The sequence below is a fragment of the Canis aureus genome, chromosome 34, assembly GCF_053574225.1.
Source record: "Canis aureus isolate CA01 chromosome 34, VMU_Caureus_v.1.0, whole genome shotgun sequence".
In the NCBI taxonomy this organism is placed as follows: domain Eukaryota; kingdom Metazoa; phylum Chordata; class Mammalia; order Carnivora; family Canidae; genus Canis; species Canis aureus.
This window is the reverse complement of record NC_135644.1, coordinates 5,362,534-5,376,395: the sequence shown is the minus strand read 5'-3', so window position 1 is coordinate 5,376,395 and position 13,862 is coordinate 5,362,534. Positions and strand designations below refer to the sequence as shown.

The 13,862-nt window shown below is 35.9% G+C and overlaps 1 protein-coding gene across 6 annotated transcripts in view; it reads right to left on the bottom strand.

The window, feature by feature from the left end:
• PDE1A (phosphodiesterase 1A) overlaps window positions 1-13,862 on the bottom strand; it is a 337,006-nt gene that overhangs the window by 226,670 nt on the left and 96,474 nt on the right. The window contains exon 1 of one of the 6 annotated variants that reach the window (XM_077883320.1): window positions 7,788-8,252. The exons of the other annotated variants lie outside the window; for them this stretch is intronic. Coding sequence (XP_077739446.1) covers window positions 7,788-7,840 — 53 coding nt within the window. The 5' untranslated portion in view covers window positions 7,841-8,252. Of the gene's footprint in view, window positions 1-7,787; window positions 8,253-13,862 lie in introns of those variants that run through there. 6 annotated transcript variants of the gene reach the window in all.

Sequence of the window (13,862 nt, the reverse complement as noted above, 5' to 3'; positions counted from 1 at the left end):
AATGTGAAACTAAATGTTTCATTTCCCATCTACATAGTTCCCAATACCTCCTATTTACAGTATTTACAATACTGACTTAGTCTCTTCTTGAAGACTATGTAAGTACTTACTTGTGTCACACATTCTATCAAAAGTTATGGGAAATACACAAGTGTATTCAATATTCATTCAGCCTCAGAAATCTTAAAAAAAATTTTAGAAGGGTTAATCTTACTCGAGTAATTAGACTGAAGTGATATGTGCAGTAAAAGAAATCCAGATAAAATGACATAGGATCTCAGAGTCAGGAAAAAATTAGATGTAGCTGAACTGAGCAGCACATGCTTAATTAGTGGGCACAGAATTGGCAAGAGTCTCTTTTTTTCTGTTTCATGTTATTTCACAACGACATCACCACTGGAAGAACATTAAGCATTTGGAATCTTCATTAGAGGAAGGAGATAGCTAACAAACAGGTGGCCGCAGGTTGTCACAGGTCCCTGCTTTCACCCAAATTTTAATTTAATGATATAATTAATTAATTAAAATGACTTTGATCTAATGGGATTTTCCTTTTCTTCCTCAATTAGAACTCAAAAATTGCCACGTTTGTATGTTAAAGCTACAGACATGCTGTTTTTCATTACGTTGGTCTCTACAATTTGTTCCAAGCTCTTTGATCTTTGAAAATGTCAAATTAAATATTAATATTTTTAAAGTTGAAGTGGTGATTTTCATTATAAAGGCCATTGACATTCAATGCCTATAAACAACTGATTAATACATTTAGAATTAATATTTAAATAGCTCTTTAAACAAACAGCTCTTCTAAAAATGACATGTTAAAGGCTGGAAGTGTCCAAAACACTAAAAATGGTCACCAATTTGACTCAAAATTAGTGTTTCTCCATAACAAAAAATATAGCTTTAATAGAGCAAGCTTGGGATATTGTGAAGATAACAAATTTGAAAGTTTTATTTTCCGTTCTTCAAATGCACCGTGACTTGCCCTATTCACTTGCAGCAGCTCCAATTCAGGAAATGTTGGATTTTCCTCAATTAGAGCTCATGTCCAAGTGGCTTTAATCAAATACATAAATAAACAGAAGCTTTCCCATGAGAACTATCAAAATTATGTCATATCCAGTCACAGAACTGGAGAGATAGGGTTTATAAGTACTGCAGGCCTCCTTAAACTCATTCAATCTCTACAAACCTAGGGATCACCTTAATCTTACTCTTTTTCATTGCTTTTTACCTAAACACTATATGTAACAGACTGATCATTCCAAATATATAAGTTTCCAGATGGTATAAAACCATTAAATTATCCAATAAATCATTTTACCTTCATTACCTTGATTTTCCTCATTTCAAACACTACAAAAGCCATTTCTACTTCATGCCAATGTCCAAGATAAACACAATTATCACCAAGCTTCTCTGGCTTAGAAAACAAGATTTGTGTAATTCCTGAGAGAGAGACATTTCCTTTTGTTTTAATCTACCATCTATTCCTGGATCTATACTCAGAATTATTAATTGTGGATTTATTACTAATTTAAAGACTTATATGCTTGTAAATGATGAAAAACACACTGAGGATTTCAGTAAGCAGCAGCTCTTAATATTAGCATTACTACCTACTGCTGCTACTTACTGCTGCTGGTGATGGTAAGTTTATTGGAAATAAATTTGTTTATTTGTGGATGAAATAATACCACCAGGAGTAAATTACTTACTGCTTGACTTTAAAGTGTATGACAAATTACAGCTTATATATTTGTGATGACCACTTAAAAATTAGTTACTTTTATCACAGCTGGAAAAAAAGGGCACAGTTATGTCTGTTAACTTTTGCATGATAAACATCACCCTATGTCTTACATTTATAGGTGTTTGCTATTTTGCTTTGATCTTTGTAGTACATTTTAAAGATCAGTTTGAGTCTGTTCCTTCCCTTATACGTCATACAAAGACCTCTGACCAGCAGCAATAACATCCTGGCCTAAATGATGAAAAACTAATTTTTAATGGACACGTCTGTTATAAAATGTAATTGTTCGTCTATTAACTAACATTGCGCCTGATAGCATCATAAACATTAAATTCATTTCACTATGCCTATTTTCCAGAAGTATTTTTCACTTTCATAGCGAGGAGAGAATAACTTAAACACAACTGTTTTGTTCAATTAACTGTCACATAAACATCAGCATTTATTAAAAAAAAAAAAAACAATGAAACTAAAATTCCAGTATTTAACTATGTAACCATTGCAGGAAAATTCTTTAAAAAAAAAAAAAAAATTCATAATTATTTTTGTCTTAGAGCCAGAAACTGTTAAAACATTTTCATAAATACAGAATTTTATTATATTTTGGATTCCATTTACATGGAGCTTTTTCCTATGAGGAAATTCACCACATAAAAATGATATTTTACATATTATACTACTTCTTCAGCTCAAACTTAATTTTTTTCTATGTAATTACTTTTCACTCTGATGACTTGTGCTAAATGTATCCCTGTCTACAATATATGTTTCTGGTGAGAGGGAGGTGTTAAAAAGTGGATCAAATCACAGAATATCATAAATACTTAAATATTTACAAGACAAAAATCCCAATGTCCACAAATGTATTACAATTTCTTTAAATTCTGAAGTGACTTTGTATTTTATATTTGTTCAGGCTTTTTGTTGTTCCCAAAACACTGAAGGATATGGGTTTGAAATATCTGAATAACTGAATACTAGCTAGACATTTTACCTAGAAAACTACCATAAATAAGCAGTCGGTCAGGTGTTCCCTTATTAACGTGTAATAATCTGAAATGCAGTGCGGGCCCCTGCGTACCAGCAACTTCTGTTTTAGCTGTAACACTGATGTTCATACACTGAGCTTAAATGTGGAAATAAGTAAAAATGATTACATTCCAAAAGGTGTATGATTTTAAATATGTAACAGATATTTTATGTGATTCTTCTATAAAGCATAGATCACAACCTTGAAATTTAAAAACCAGTCACAGCAATAGGTTACTAACCATGCCTATTAGGTCCACAAAGAAAATTAGGATCTGCCTTTCTTTTGCTGTGCTTTCTTATTTCATCCTCCTGCTTTCTCCATCTCCATGTGAAGAGAATGTGCCTGCCAAAAGCACACTCAGAATTCCTCTGCTAACAGATACTTGTAAAAATAAGACTTTTGAAAAGGCATAAAGGGAAGAAACAGCATGTTCTAAATGCTGTGAAGATCTCAACATGATTTTCATTAGTCTTAGGGCCTGGCAGCGATCTGACTTGCACTTTAATGTCTCAGATTCTGGATGCATAGACCAGTTCTCAAATCTGGGGCTGATGAACAACTATTTGCATGATTTCGTTTGTGGCTCAGTGGTTGAGGGTCTGACTTGGCTCAGATCATGATTCCGGGGTCCTGGGATCGGGTCCCGCATTGGGCTCCCCGTAAGGAGCCTGCTTCTCCCTCTGCCTATGCTTCTGCCTGTGTCTCTGTGTCTCTCATGAATAAATAAATAAAATCCTTAAAAAAAAAAAAAAAAAAACAGAAACCCAGACTTAAACTTCATGGCAATGAAATTCGGATAAGAAATATTCCCACTGATGTAGCTTTGTTAGGAGAAACAGATTTTTCTTGATATCAATGTTAAATGTTTATTTAATCCCACGAGAATATAGAAAGTTCACTAAACAATATGAGTATGCAAGAAGATGGAAGTATCTTCACCAACTGTTTTACTGGAGTCATAGAAAGGTAATTCATTTGAAATGGGTAATAAATTGATGAACCTATTTCTATCAAGTGATCGATTAGGATTACCAGAGATAAAACTCAGTGGTAACACAGAAAAAGAAGTTTTTAAAAGTCTAAAAAAAAAGAAAATGTTCCCTTTTCTATGGGAAATCTTTAATATCAAGTGTTTATTCACATATGTAATTTTATTTTCTATGTGTTGAGGAACAAACTAGTGTTATTAATTTAAAATATATTAATATACATATTGTGATAGTGTTTCCTTCCTGGAAAATTATAAAACCTAAAGAATTTCTCTTGAATAAAGAGAGAATCATCATTTTTTTTTTTTTTTTTGAGAATCATCATTTTTAAATACAATTCTGAGCTGCACTGATGCCTACAGTCAGAACGACAAGGTATGTTTGAGATGCATCGTTTATATATTCTCAGCGCTGACTGGCCAGACTCACTGATCCAAGTTCCACATGATATGCATAATAGAGACCATATAAACTTCCACCTTGGCCATAAAAAAAAATAAAAAATAAAATTTTGCCTTTTCCTTGCCTCATAGACCTGGTGTGAGAATATGTACCTGAAATATTCACAAAAGACTTTTTAAAAAGATTTTATATATTTATTCATGAGAGACACACAGAGAGAGGCAGAGACACAGGCAGAGGGAGAAGCAGACTCCATGCAGGGAGCCCGACGTGGGACTCGATCCCAGGACCCCGGGATCTCAACTTGAGCCCAAAGCAGACCCTCAACCACTGAGCCGCCCAGGTGTCCCCACAAAAGACTTTTTTTTTTTTTTCGGAAGCCACTCCTCCAGCCCACAAAAGACTTTTAAAACATAGACTTGCGAACCTTACTATGTGAGATGATTCAAGAATCATCATCATAGGAGATACAGACATTCTTAGAGGCAAAATCTAAAGAATACGTAAGATTTCTCACAGTGTTCCCAAAATCACATCCAGCCATGGATATGGCATTTCAACATCTACTGTCTGCTCTAAAGCCTCTTAACTAACTTTTTGCACTTGATGGATGACTTTTTTGTCTAAAATTTAGGGAGATTATGCTAATTAAAAATCGATGCTTATTCATTTTCAAAAATTAAATTAAAAAAAATAAAATCTTGCTCATCTCTCTCAATTCACTTAGGTGTCAGAATTAGTCATCATTGAAATCTGTCTCATTATAATTTCCCAGGACTTTGTCACCTCCTTTTTGGCACCCATCATGTTCCTGTGCCATAGTTATCTAGGTATATACTAGACGATATGTCATGTGAAGGCAGATAAGATGTGTTTTTCTTAAAAAAAAAAAAAAAAAAAGATGTGTTTTTCTTTATCATGTCTGACCTCTTCAATGCAGTAGCCCAGATTCTGGAGACTTATAATCAATCAGACAAGGCCAGGTGAACTGAATTTAACCTGTGGGTTCATCTGCAGGAGAAAGTAGTCTGTGTATAAAAATTTGAATGGTGTCAATATGTCAGATATTTCCCCCAAAATCTTGGACTGACCTCTCTTAATGACTAATATTTTAAGTGAATTATTTATAAACAGTTAAAATACTATTTTCACAAAACTCCTGTCAAATTTGTGACTGACACACACAAACAGTCTAGCACTAGTTTGCTTACCAGTGGATTGAGAACTAGTATTGCAAACCCTTTAGGAAATAGGTTGTGAACAAGTCCATATTGAGAAGGAAAGGTCTGGTACATGGGTCTCTGACCCAGAAAGGCAGGCTTAAGAAAGATGTTCCAATGTGAGAGGTGGACAGTCCAATACTAGCCCAAGAAGACAAGGGACCAGAGAAAGGAGACCAAAAAAGAAAATGAAGTGAGGCATGGAATAAGGGCATAAGATACCAAAAGCAGTCTTAAACCACTTCCTAACTTGCCCAAAAGTACAACTAGGTACCAGAAAGCCACTGCTGTGTTTTACTGAAAAATCACCCAAAATTTTCTACTCATTTGAATGCTTTATTAAGATACTCTCCACCTCCCTTTTTCCTCATGACAATCATATCCTGATAAAAGCAAAGCCATCTGTCAACGTGCCAACTGACCAATCAATCCCAACCCCAAAATCTAGCCTTAATAACCTGTTTTTAGCCAGGGACCATTTATTTGTACACTTGCTCGAAACAGTTGCCTAAGTGAAAGTATGTCCTCCTTGGCAGCTATGTTTTCTCTTCTAGGTCACTAGGATCATGAGGCAATCATTCGAATTTGCCAAATTGTATTCTATTTTGGGGGCAAAGCATCTCAGTTACTTTACATGAAAAAGAACTGAAGCACAGATGAGTCTCAATTTCCCCATGAGTGGCACTTCAGCACACAATGCAGCAGAAGGGGATATGGATTCACCATAAACCAGTGGTGAAAGACCACCCGCTTCAATCCAACAGCTTCCCAACGGGGTACACACTAATGCTACTGGCTAAGTGGATCTGACTTTATCCAACACAATCTCGCCTTCTTGAATTTCCGCAGGTGCCCTCTTCTCATGGTGCCCTCAATGGGATTGAGTTTGGAATCATCTGTGCTACTGTCACATCTTCTTGAAGTCATACATGCACTTGGGGGAAAATACAAATTAGTTACACAGGAATTATGGCAGGTGAATACACATTCTACGGTCATTTTGGATTTTTGGTTATTTATTGCCATTACTGCATAAAATGTAGGCAGAGGTTATGATATTAAATCCACATGTGTAGATTTAAATATGATTTTTTAAAGATTATTTATTTATTTATTTGAGAGGGAGACAGAGCACAAGCAGGGGTGGGGGTCAGAAGGAGAGGGAGAAGCAGGCTCCCCGCTCAGCAGGGAGCCCAATGCCAGGCTCGGAGCTTCATCCCAGCACCCTGGGATGATGACCTGAGCTGAAGGCAGACACTTAGCCAACTGAACCACCCAGGCGCCCCAATATGATTTATTTTTAAAAAGGTTGTGAAACATATTTGAGCTAGCATTTTAAGCATTACAAAAATATATATTAGTAGCTACTAATAACACTATAATAACGTTTAATCAATACATAAAACATATGCCTTGAGGCCCACTCTTATTATGTGACAATCACAAAATGCCAGGAATTCCATCCATAAACTTCTACTATCCTGTAGTTAACTCTAGAACAACAACTGTGACTGCAACTTGACTTTAATGTCTCATTTTGCTAACAGGTAATATCTCTGCTTTGTTTAGGACATTATTTTTGGGGAAGCCCAAAATTTATATATAATCAGCTTCTTTTTAAAAAATCTTCTGTCTTACAAGGCAGAAATCGTGTTGACTTTCTAGCCTCTTTAAAATGTTAAATTCCTAATTCTGAATTCTAAAGTACATAAGTGACTTAAGAATCAAGGGTTAAAGAGTCAATGAAGAAATTGCTGTTCTCTAGAGAAAGGGTGAGCCCCCCACACACACATAGAAAATAAAATCTTACTTAGCTCAATTTATTACACTGTATCTACATTTTTTCTGGCCATAGATTTCACCACAAAAACTTAATTTTCCTGTTGCCCTGTTGTTTCCTAAACTGCAGAAAGATACCCCTGAACAAGCTGTAGAGGTATATACTTTACCGTACAGCCATCAAGTTCACATTTGTCTTTTCACACGTTATTGCAAAAAGGTATAGCATTTGCTGCACCGAAACATTATCTCTGAGTATAATCAGTTGAAATAACCAAGCACAGTATTTCCAATTTAGAGGGCTGTGCAACCATTGCAAACAGCGAGGGATTGCATAATGTTTTAGAAGTTTTTCCAGTGCTGTGTCATTCATGTGCTTGAATAGCTAATTTGCTTTTAAAATATCTTTTGAGGAGTTGATAAGAGCTTGTGCACAGAGTTTCAGAAAATAGAAAATAAAAGGACTCCTTAGGTATGCATGAAGCTAAACTTGAGACACACTCTACTGCTTTGCTGTAGCTTAGTGCCAAAATTCCCAAGTTAAGGGTGAGGAAAGAAGTGATTTTTCCTGAGAGCCCTGGAGCCAACTGGGATGTAGCATTACTTACCTAAAGATGGGTCTTTGGAGATGTTTCTTCCTGATTGTGACATGGTCATCCATTTAAAGGTAAAAGTTTAACTTCTTCCTGGAAACCACTCCAGAAATCCAGGGAGAGAATGTAGAAGCTTATCCTGGTCTATCGTGCTGCAAGGAGCCCAGAAGGAAAAAGTAGTTTCCTCTTTCTCTTTTTGGGTGCTGGGAGAAAACTTCCCTGCTCTCTGCCAGCTGAACAGTGTGTCCATAGAGGCCACATAAGACAGGCACGTTGGGGCACTCCCCCACAGAACAGGGTGTGCAAAAACCACCAACAGTCACGTTGATACAGGCAAGAGAAGTGCACAGGACCCTCGGAAACAGAACAAAACAAACAGAAAACTTCCTACCCTAGTGGCACCCAGGTAGGAGCTCCCTGAGTTATTGCAGCCATGAGAGCACTCCTTCCACATGCTGGTCAAGCTCTGAAAAGCTAAGTCCCTCCCTGTCTTTAAAACAGCCTGTTCTGAGGCTCAACTTTTTTTCTTCAAAATAAAAGTTGTACAGCTGGTTCAGCAGTCCCATGTGAGTACCCTCTGAAAGTTTGTTCCCTTAAAAGAAGAACTGTATACAAATTAACGAAGGAAGATGGGCTCAGGCTGCATGCCTGGCTCTGCTTCAAAAGATTATAATTATTTTACAATATTGCTTTTATTCACACTGGATGGACTGTGGAGGCCACTCATGGTTTTTGGCACTCATAACTCAATAACCTACACTTGGTTAAAGTCAAAGATATCATTTCAACCTTTAGAAGCCCATGTGAAGCTGGCCAGAGCTACAAAAGTTAGAAAAACAAAAATTGCTCAATTCTATCAGTGTGACATTGTGCCCAGATGTCTGTATCCAGAGTGACTTTCCAACTACCTGGAGACACGGCAAAAAAAAAAAAAAAAAAAAAAAAAATGCTATGGAAACACACATATACATAGACACACACTTTTTTTTTTAAGTTCCCCAAACTTCCTTGGAACCTAAGGTTTTTATATTTTATATGATCAAATTTGAATTTCAAAAATAAAAAGAAAGAAATGTAGATATTTGAGGGAAGTTGTAAACAGCTGAAAATAAATGACATTAAAAACTGTTTTACTTGGAAGACTTTGACTCACACTGCAGGAGCTCTAGTTTTAGTTAGAGATAAGGTGAACCCTCACATTTTAATGTAATGTATTTTGGAGACATTCTTATATCTGAATCACTAACAAAATTCCTACTCAATCAATAGTGGCATGAGATTCCAGGCCAGAAGTTTGGTATGCAATAAAATAAACCATTTCAAAGCATGATTAAAATGTTTTAAAAATATACGTGAAATAAAGGCCAGGGAAATTGAGATGCTCCCGAATGATCAAACAAGGGTCAAATGACACAGAGGAGGATATGACCTATGTGGTTGTAATCTGTAGTTCTTAGTACTCTCCAAATACCTCCACGGGAGCAATTACACCCTTTTATTTTCCTCTTAGTGGAAAGACAAAGAAGAAGAGAATTTCAAAGAAATCACTGATTATGTAGAGCATGGTTCTAATCCATACCTTTTTTTTTTTAATCTAATGACATCATTCTGAGACAGGATTGAACTAAAAATAATAAATGGGTTCTAGTCCTAGGTCTATCATGAAAATGCCGGGACACTGTTGGAAAATTCTTGACCTATCTGAGCCCCAGTTCTTGTATTTATAAAATGAAGTAATAACATCAATTGAATTCTATGTTCTCTTCCAGTTTTAATGGTACTATCATGCTATTTCTCAATATGATTACTTTGCTTCTTGCAAAGGAACTAGCATAGAAGTTATGATGCCCAATACTCCAAAAATACACATTTATTATGTAAGCTTTAAGTAAAGAAGTCATAAATAAAAAGAAATTTTAAAAATAATAAATAAAAAGAAATTTTATATTGTATGTATCTCTGTAGATATTATATATCTACTTAATGACATCTAAATCAGTGTTCTCGTCACCATCAATAGGCATCCAATCACAACCTGACACGTGTGTGACACTGCAGTTAAATCTGGAGACCATCTACATGCAAACTGATATGCAGACCTTTGGAATAAATGCATTATTGTAACCATATGCTTTGGCTAATTATGACTTTTTTTAAGATTTTATTTATTTAATCATGAGAGACATAGAGAGAGGCAGAGACACAGGCAGAGGGAGGAGCAGGCTCCATGCAGGGAGCTGGATGTGGGACTTGATCCTAGGGCTTCCAGGATCATGCCCCAAACCAAAGGCAGGCACGAAACTGCTGAGCCACCTAGGGATCCCTAATTATGACTTTAATCATAATCTAATGAGTCAAAATAATTTTTTTTAATTTAAACTAATTATCATATTCTGTTTCTTTGTATAGGAAGGCACATAAGAAATACCATGATATACAGGTCTTCTGGAAGGATTTTGGCATTTATGGGTGGCAGTCAATTTCTGTACTCACAGTTCATCTATATTACTATTAATTTAGCACAAATACTCCTAAGAGATAACCCTAGAGAATAAGCTCATCAACTTTTAAAAATTAACTTTCATTTTGTCATTTTGAATTAGAAAGGTGAGATGATTTCTTCATTTACAGGATGGAAGGAACTCAACATAAATACTAGTAAACTTCTAGCCAAGGTACAGCTCAAATGACAAGTATAAAATCTAACTTGAAGCTCGAAGACTTGACTATCAACTGCAGAATCTTAAACTTGTTAAATTAATTATAGAAAAATAATATTTTTGTCGTGATTAATTTTATATTCTTTTTGTTCTTTAGTTAAGGTAGAAAGCTTAGATTCCCATTTATTTCAAGCACCATATTTAAACCCAATCTTAAAGCCTAAAAAGCCATGAGAAAATACCAATAAGTTAAATATTCATCTGGCACAAAGGAAAATATGTATTTCTTAAATGTTTTCGTAAACTTTTTATCAAAAAGTATTTATATGTAATATTCGGAAGAAAGTTTCCTTCATTAACTTACTCAACTTATTGCAGTATTATTCAATAAGATAAAAGTACTCCACTATTGTTGCTTAAATTACAAAAATATATTCCTTAAATTAACACAATTGTACTGTGTAAAGAACTAAAATATATTGTATAAATAACCAACCAGGCCAACTCTCCTATAAAATAAACCAAATACAATTTATTATGCATAGTTTCCTCCTGGGAGTGGGAATCAGAAATGGTGTTTATATTTTTTCTGTTATGGTAAACTCTCTTTCAGTAGACCTTGTCTAACACTTTCACCAGCAACCCCAGCTCATGGCATGTGCTTACTCTGTCCCTCTCTCTCTCTCTCTCTCTCTCTCTCACACACATACACACACACACACACACAGACCTTCCCCCCACTCAGCATTGTTAGAGACTGCCAAAACGGGTGCTTAATAAATATTCCTTAAATTAATTTGTTAAAATACTCAGCTGAAACACACCAATGTATCCAACATAACTCATGTTGTGTGACAAAAAACATAGATTAGCTCTGTAACTTTCCCAACCAAGTGGAGACAAGGCGTGTCATGGTATTTTGTTTTTAGCATCTTGGAAAAGAGGTGAGCTTTACTTTCTCTTGTTTTTCTTTTCTTTTTTTTTTCTATTGAAATACTTTGTTCTATAGCTCTGTTATGCATAAGTGCCAAAAAGTATGCAATGGATGAAAAATCATGCAATGACAGCCCAAGAACTGGGTTATGAACTTATCTATAAAGTATCACTTTACCTGGTAAGTCTGGTCAAATATCAGCCTGAGACAAAAATTTTTTTTTCACAAAGTCTAATTAAACACAAGGTCACAAGTTATGTATTTAAATGATTTTTAAACTTAGTAGAGAAATGGGAAGGAAATGCAAGAAAGAGAAGAACAAATGGCATTTTAGGTTTTACTATTATATACATATGATATTTCAATTAAAAAACACATTTTGGGGCACCTGGGTGGCTCAGTTGGTTAAACATCTGCCTCTGGCTCAGGTCATGATCTCACGGTCCTGGGATGGAGGCCTACATTGGACTTGCTGCTCAGTGGGGAGCCTGCTTCTCTCTCTCCCTCTGCTCCTCCCTCTGCTTGTGCTCTCTCAATCTCTCTCCCTCTTAAATAAATAAATGATTTTTTTAAATAAGTAAAATTTTTTAAAAAATTTCTTTCCCTCTTGCCTCTCTACTTTCCATCAAGGTTAGTGCTAGTCTTGTGTATGATTAGAGTGTCTCCTATACCTAATCTCCAGTTCCAGAGTGCTCAATCTAATTTTTTTTGATACAACATATGTGAAAGAAAAACACATATATGATACTCTCCAGGAAAAGTGCCTACATTTTGATAAAACCAAGAAAAATAAAATACAAGCACTGCCATAATTTTCATTTGATGTATATATATGGCATCAGTAAAGTGGAGCACCATTTGCTATTTATTTGAGATAAACAGAAGGGTGTAAACTATGACTAACGAACCAATCACACACAGCCCCTTTACCACTGGGCAAAAAGCTACTGCCTATAAGTGCATGAGACTGGCATCGTTTAGAGATAACTCTAAATCTAATGTACCCTTTTAAGGTAAGTCATTTGCAATCTCTTCAGCATTTCATCCATATTTCATGGCAAATTTCCTACTACATGTCTCTTGACTGGCTACAAAGCTAGTTCATAAGTAGTAGAGCTGGGATTTAAATTCAAATGTCTTATTCTTGAGCCCAGGCTTTTACCCCTAATGAGTTAAATTGTCACCTTTGTGGAGACTCTGACACTGAGGTTGCCTGTGTTCTTTCTGGGCTTTATTTCTCACTCTATGGAGAAAGAGAAGGAGAAATTAATCACTGATGAGTGTCTACTCTCTTAATCCTCTACCCTACTGCAAGATCATTGCATTGTTCATTGTGTTCGCATTTCTTACAAGAGCCAGCCCCAGAGAAGGCCTACTGATATCAAGGCGAAATAATCAATGAGTATGTTCTCCTACGATTCAAATGGAAGCTGTGTTCTATTTTAAAGAGCCCTGGACTAATGTCAAGGCCCGTATTTTTAAATCCCAGCCCTAGCAGTGATTTTCTCAACTCCCTACACATCTGTTTCCTTAGCAGTCAAACTAAGAAGTCAGGCCTCGTGACCTCGAAGAGCCTTTCCAGCTCCAAATTTTTGTGACTCCATGACTGACCCTGTGATAACATGTCAAGTTATTTAAACTTGGTGTCCAAACAAGAATAAGCTCTGTATTTATTTTTAGCTTTTCTTAACCACAATGAGTCTATGCATACCACCAGAATACTTTTCATCCCCATTGTTCTGGATTGAAAAATATAATACATTGCTATTCAAATGTGAAAATAAATTGTAGTATCTCTAGTTTTTTTCTATTTAAGCGGTTTTCTTTTTTTCCTTTTTTTATTTTTTTTTTCCTATAGCTTCACTTTGGAACTACCATGACTGGAATGTAAACTACAGGAAGACAGGGATTAGTGTCTGTCTTGTTCCTAATACATTCAGTGGCTATTTACTGAATGAATGATCACATGAACAAAGTGACTATTAGTACTATCTCATCATCTTTTTGTATATTCTTTTTCTAAAAACTTAGTCATATCTGGTAAATGTTCAGACTTTCATATTTCCTCCAACCCACTGTTTTCCTTCAAGGAGGCATCTGACCTTAGAGGGACATGGGTTTCTATGACCCTGTACTGTCAGAAAAAAGGTGGCCTCAAACCCAAACCTGCAAGTCCCTGAACCTCTCTGTTTTCTCTGGTCTCTGCAACCATGTCCCTTTTCTGTCTGGTCACTTGGCTCCCTGGAGACATCTATTGCTGAAATCTATGGCTGTTTTGTTCAGTAGGCTCAGTCTGGGCACTATGGCCATTCCTTTCTCCTTAAACCCAATCTCACCCTTTGCTGGTGGTGCAGGACCCTCAAATGTACATTATATCCTTCAACTGGATCCCTGATGAAGTTCTTAATCCTTTGGTTTCTGTGTAGGATTCCCTGACCTCTTAAATGGGCATGGCAGGCTCATAGCATAGATAAACTCTTCTTAGTGCAGCAGGAC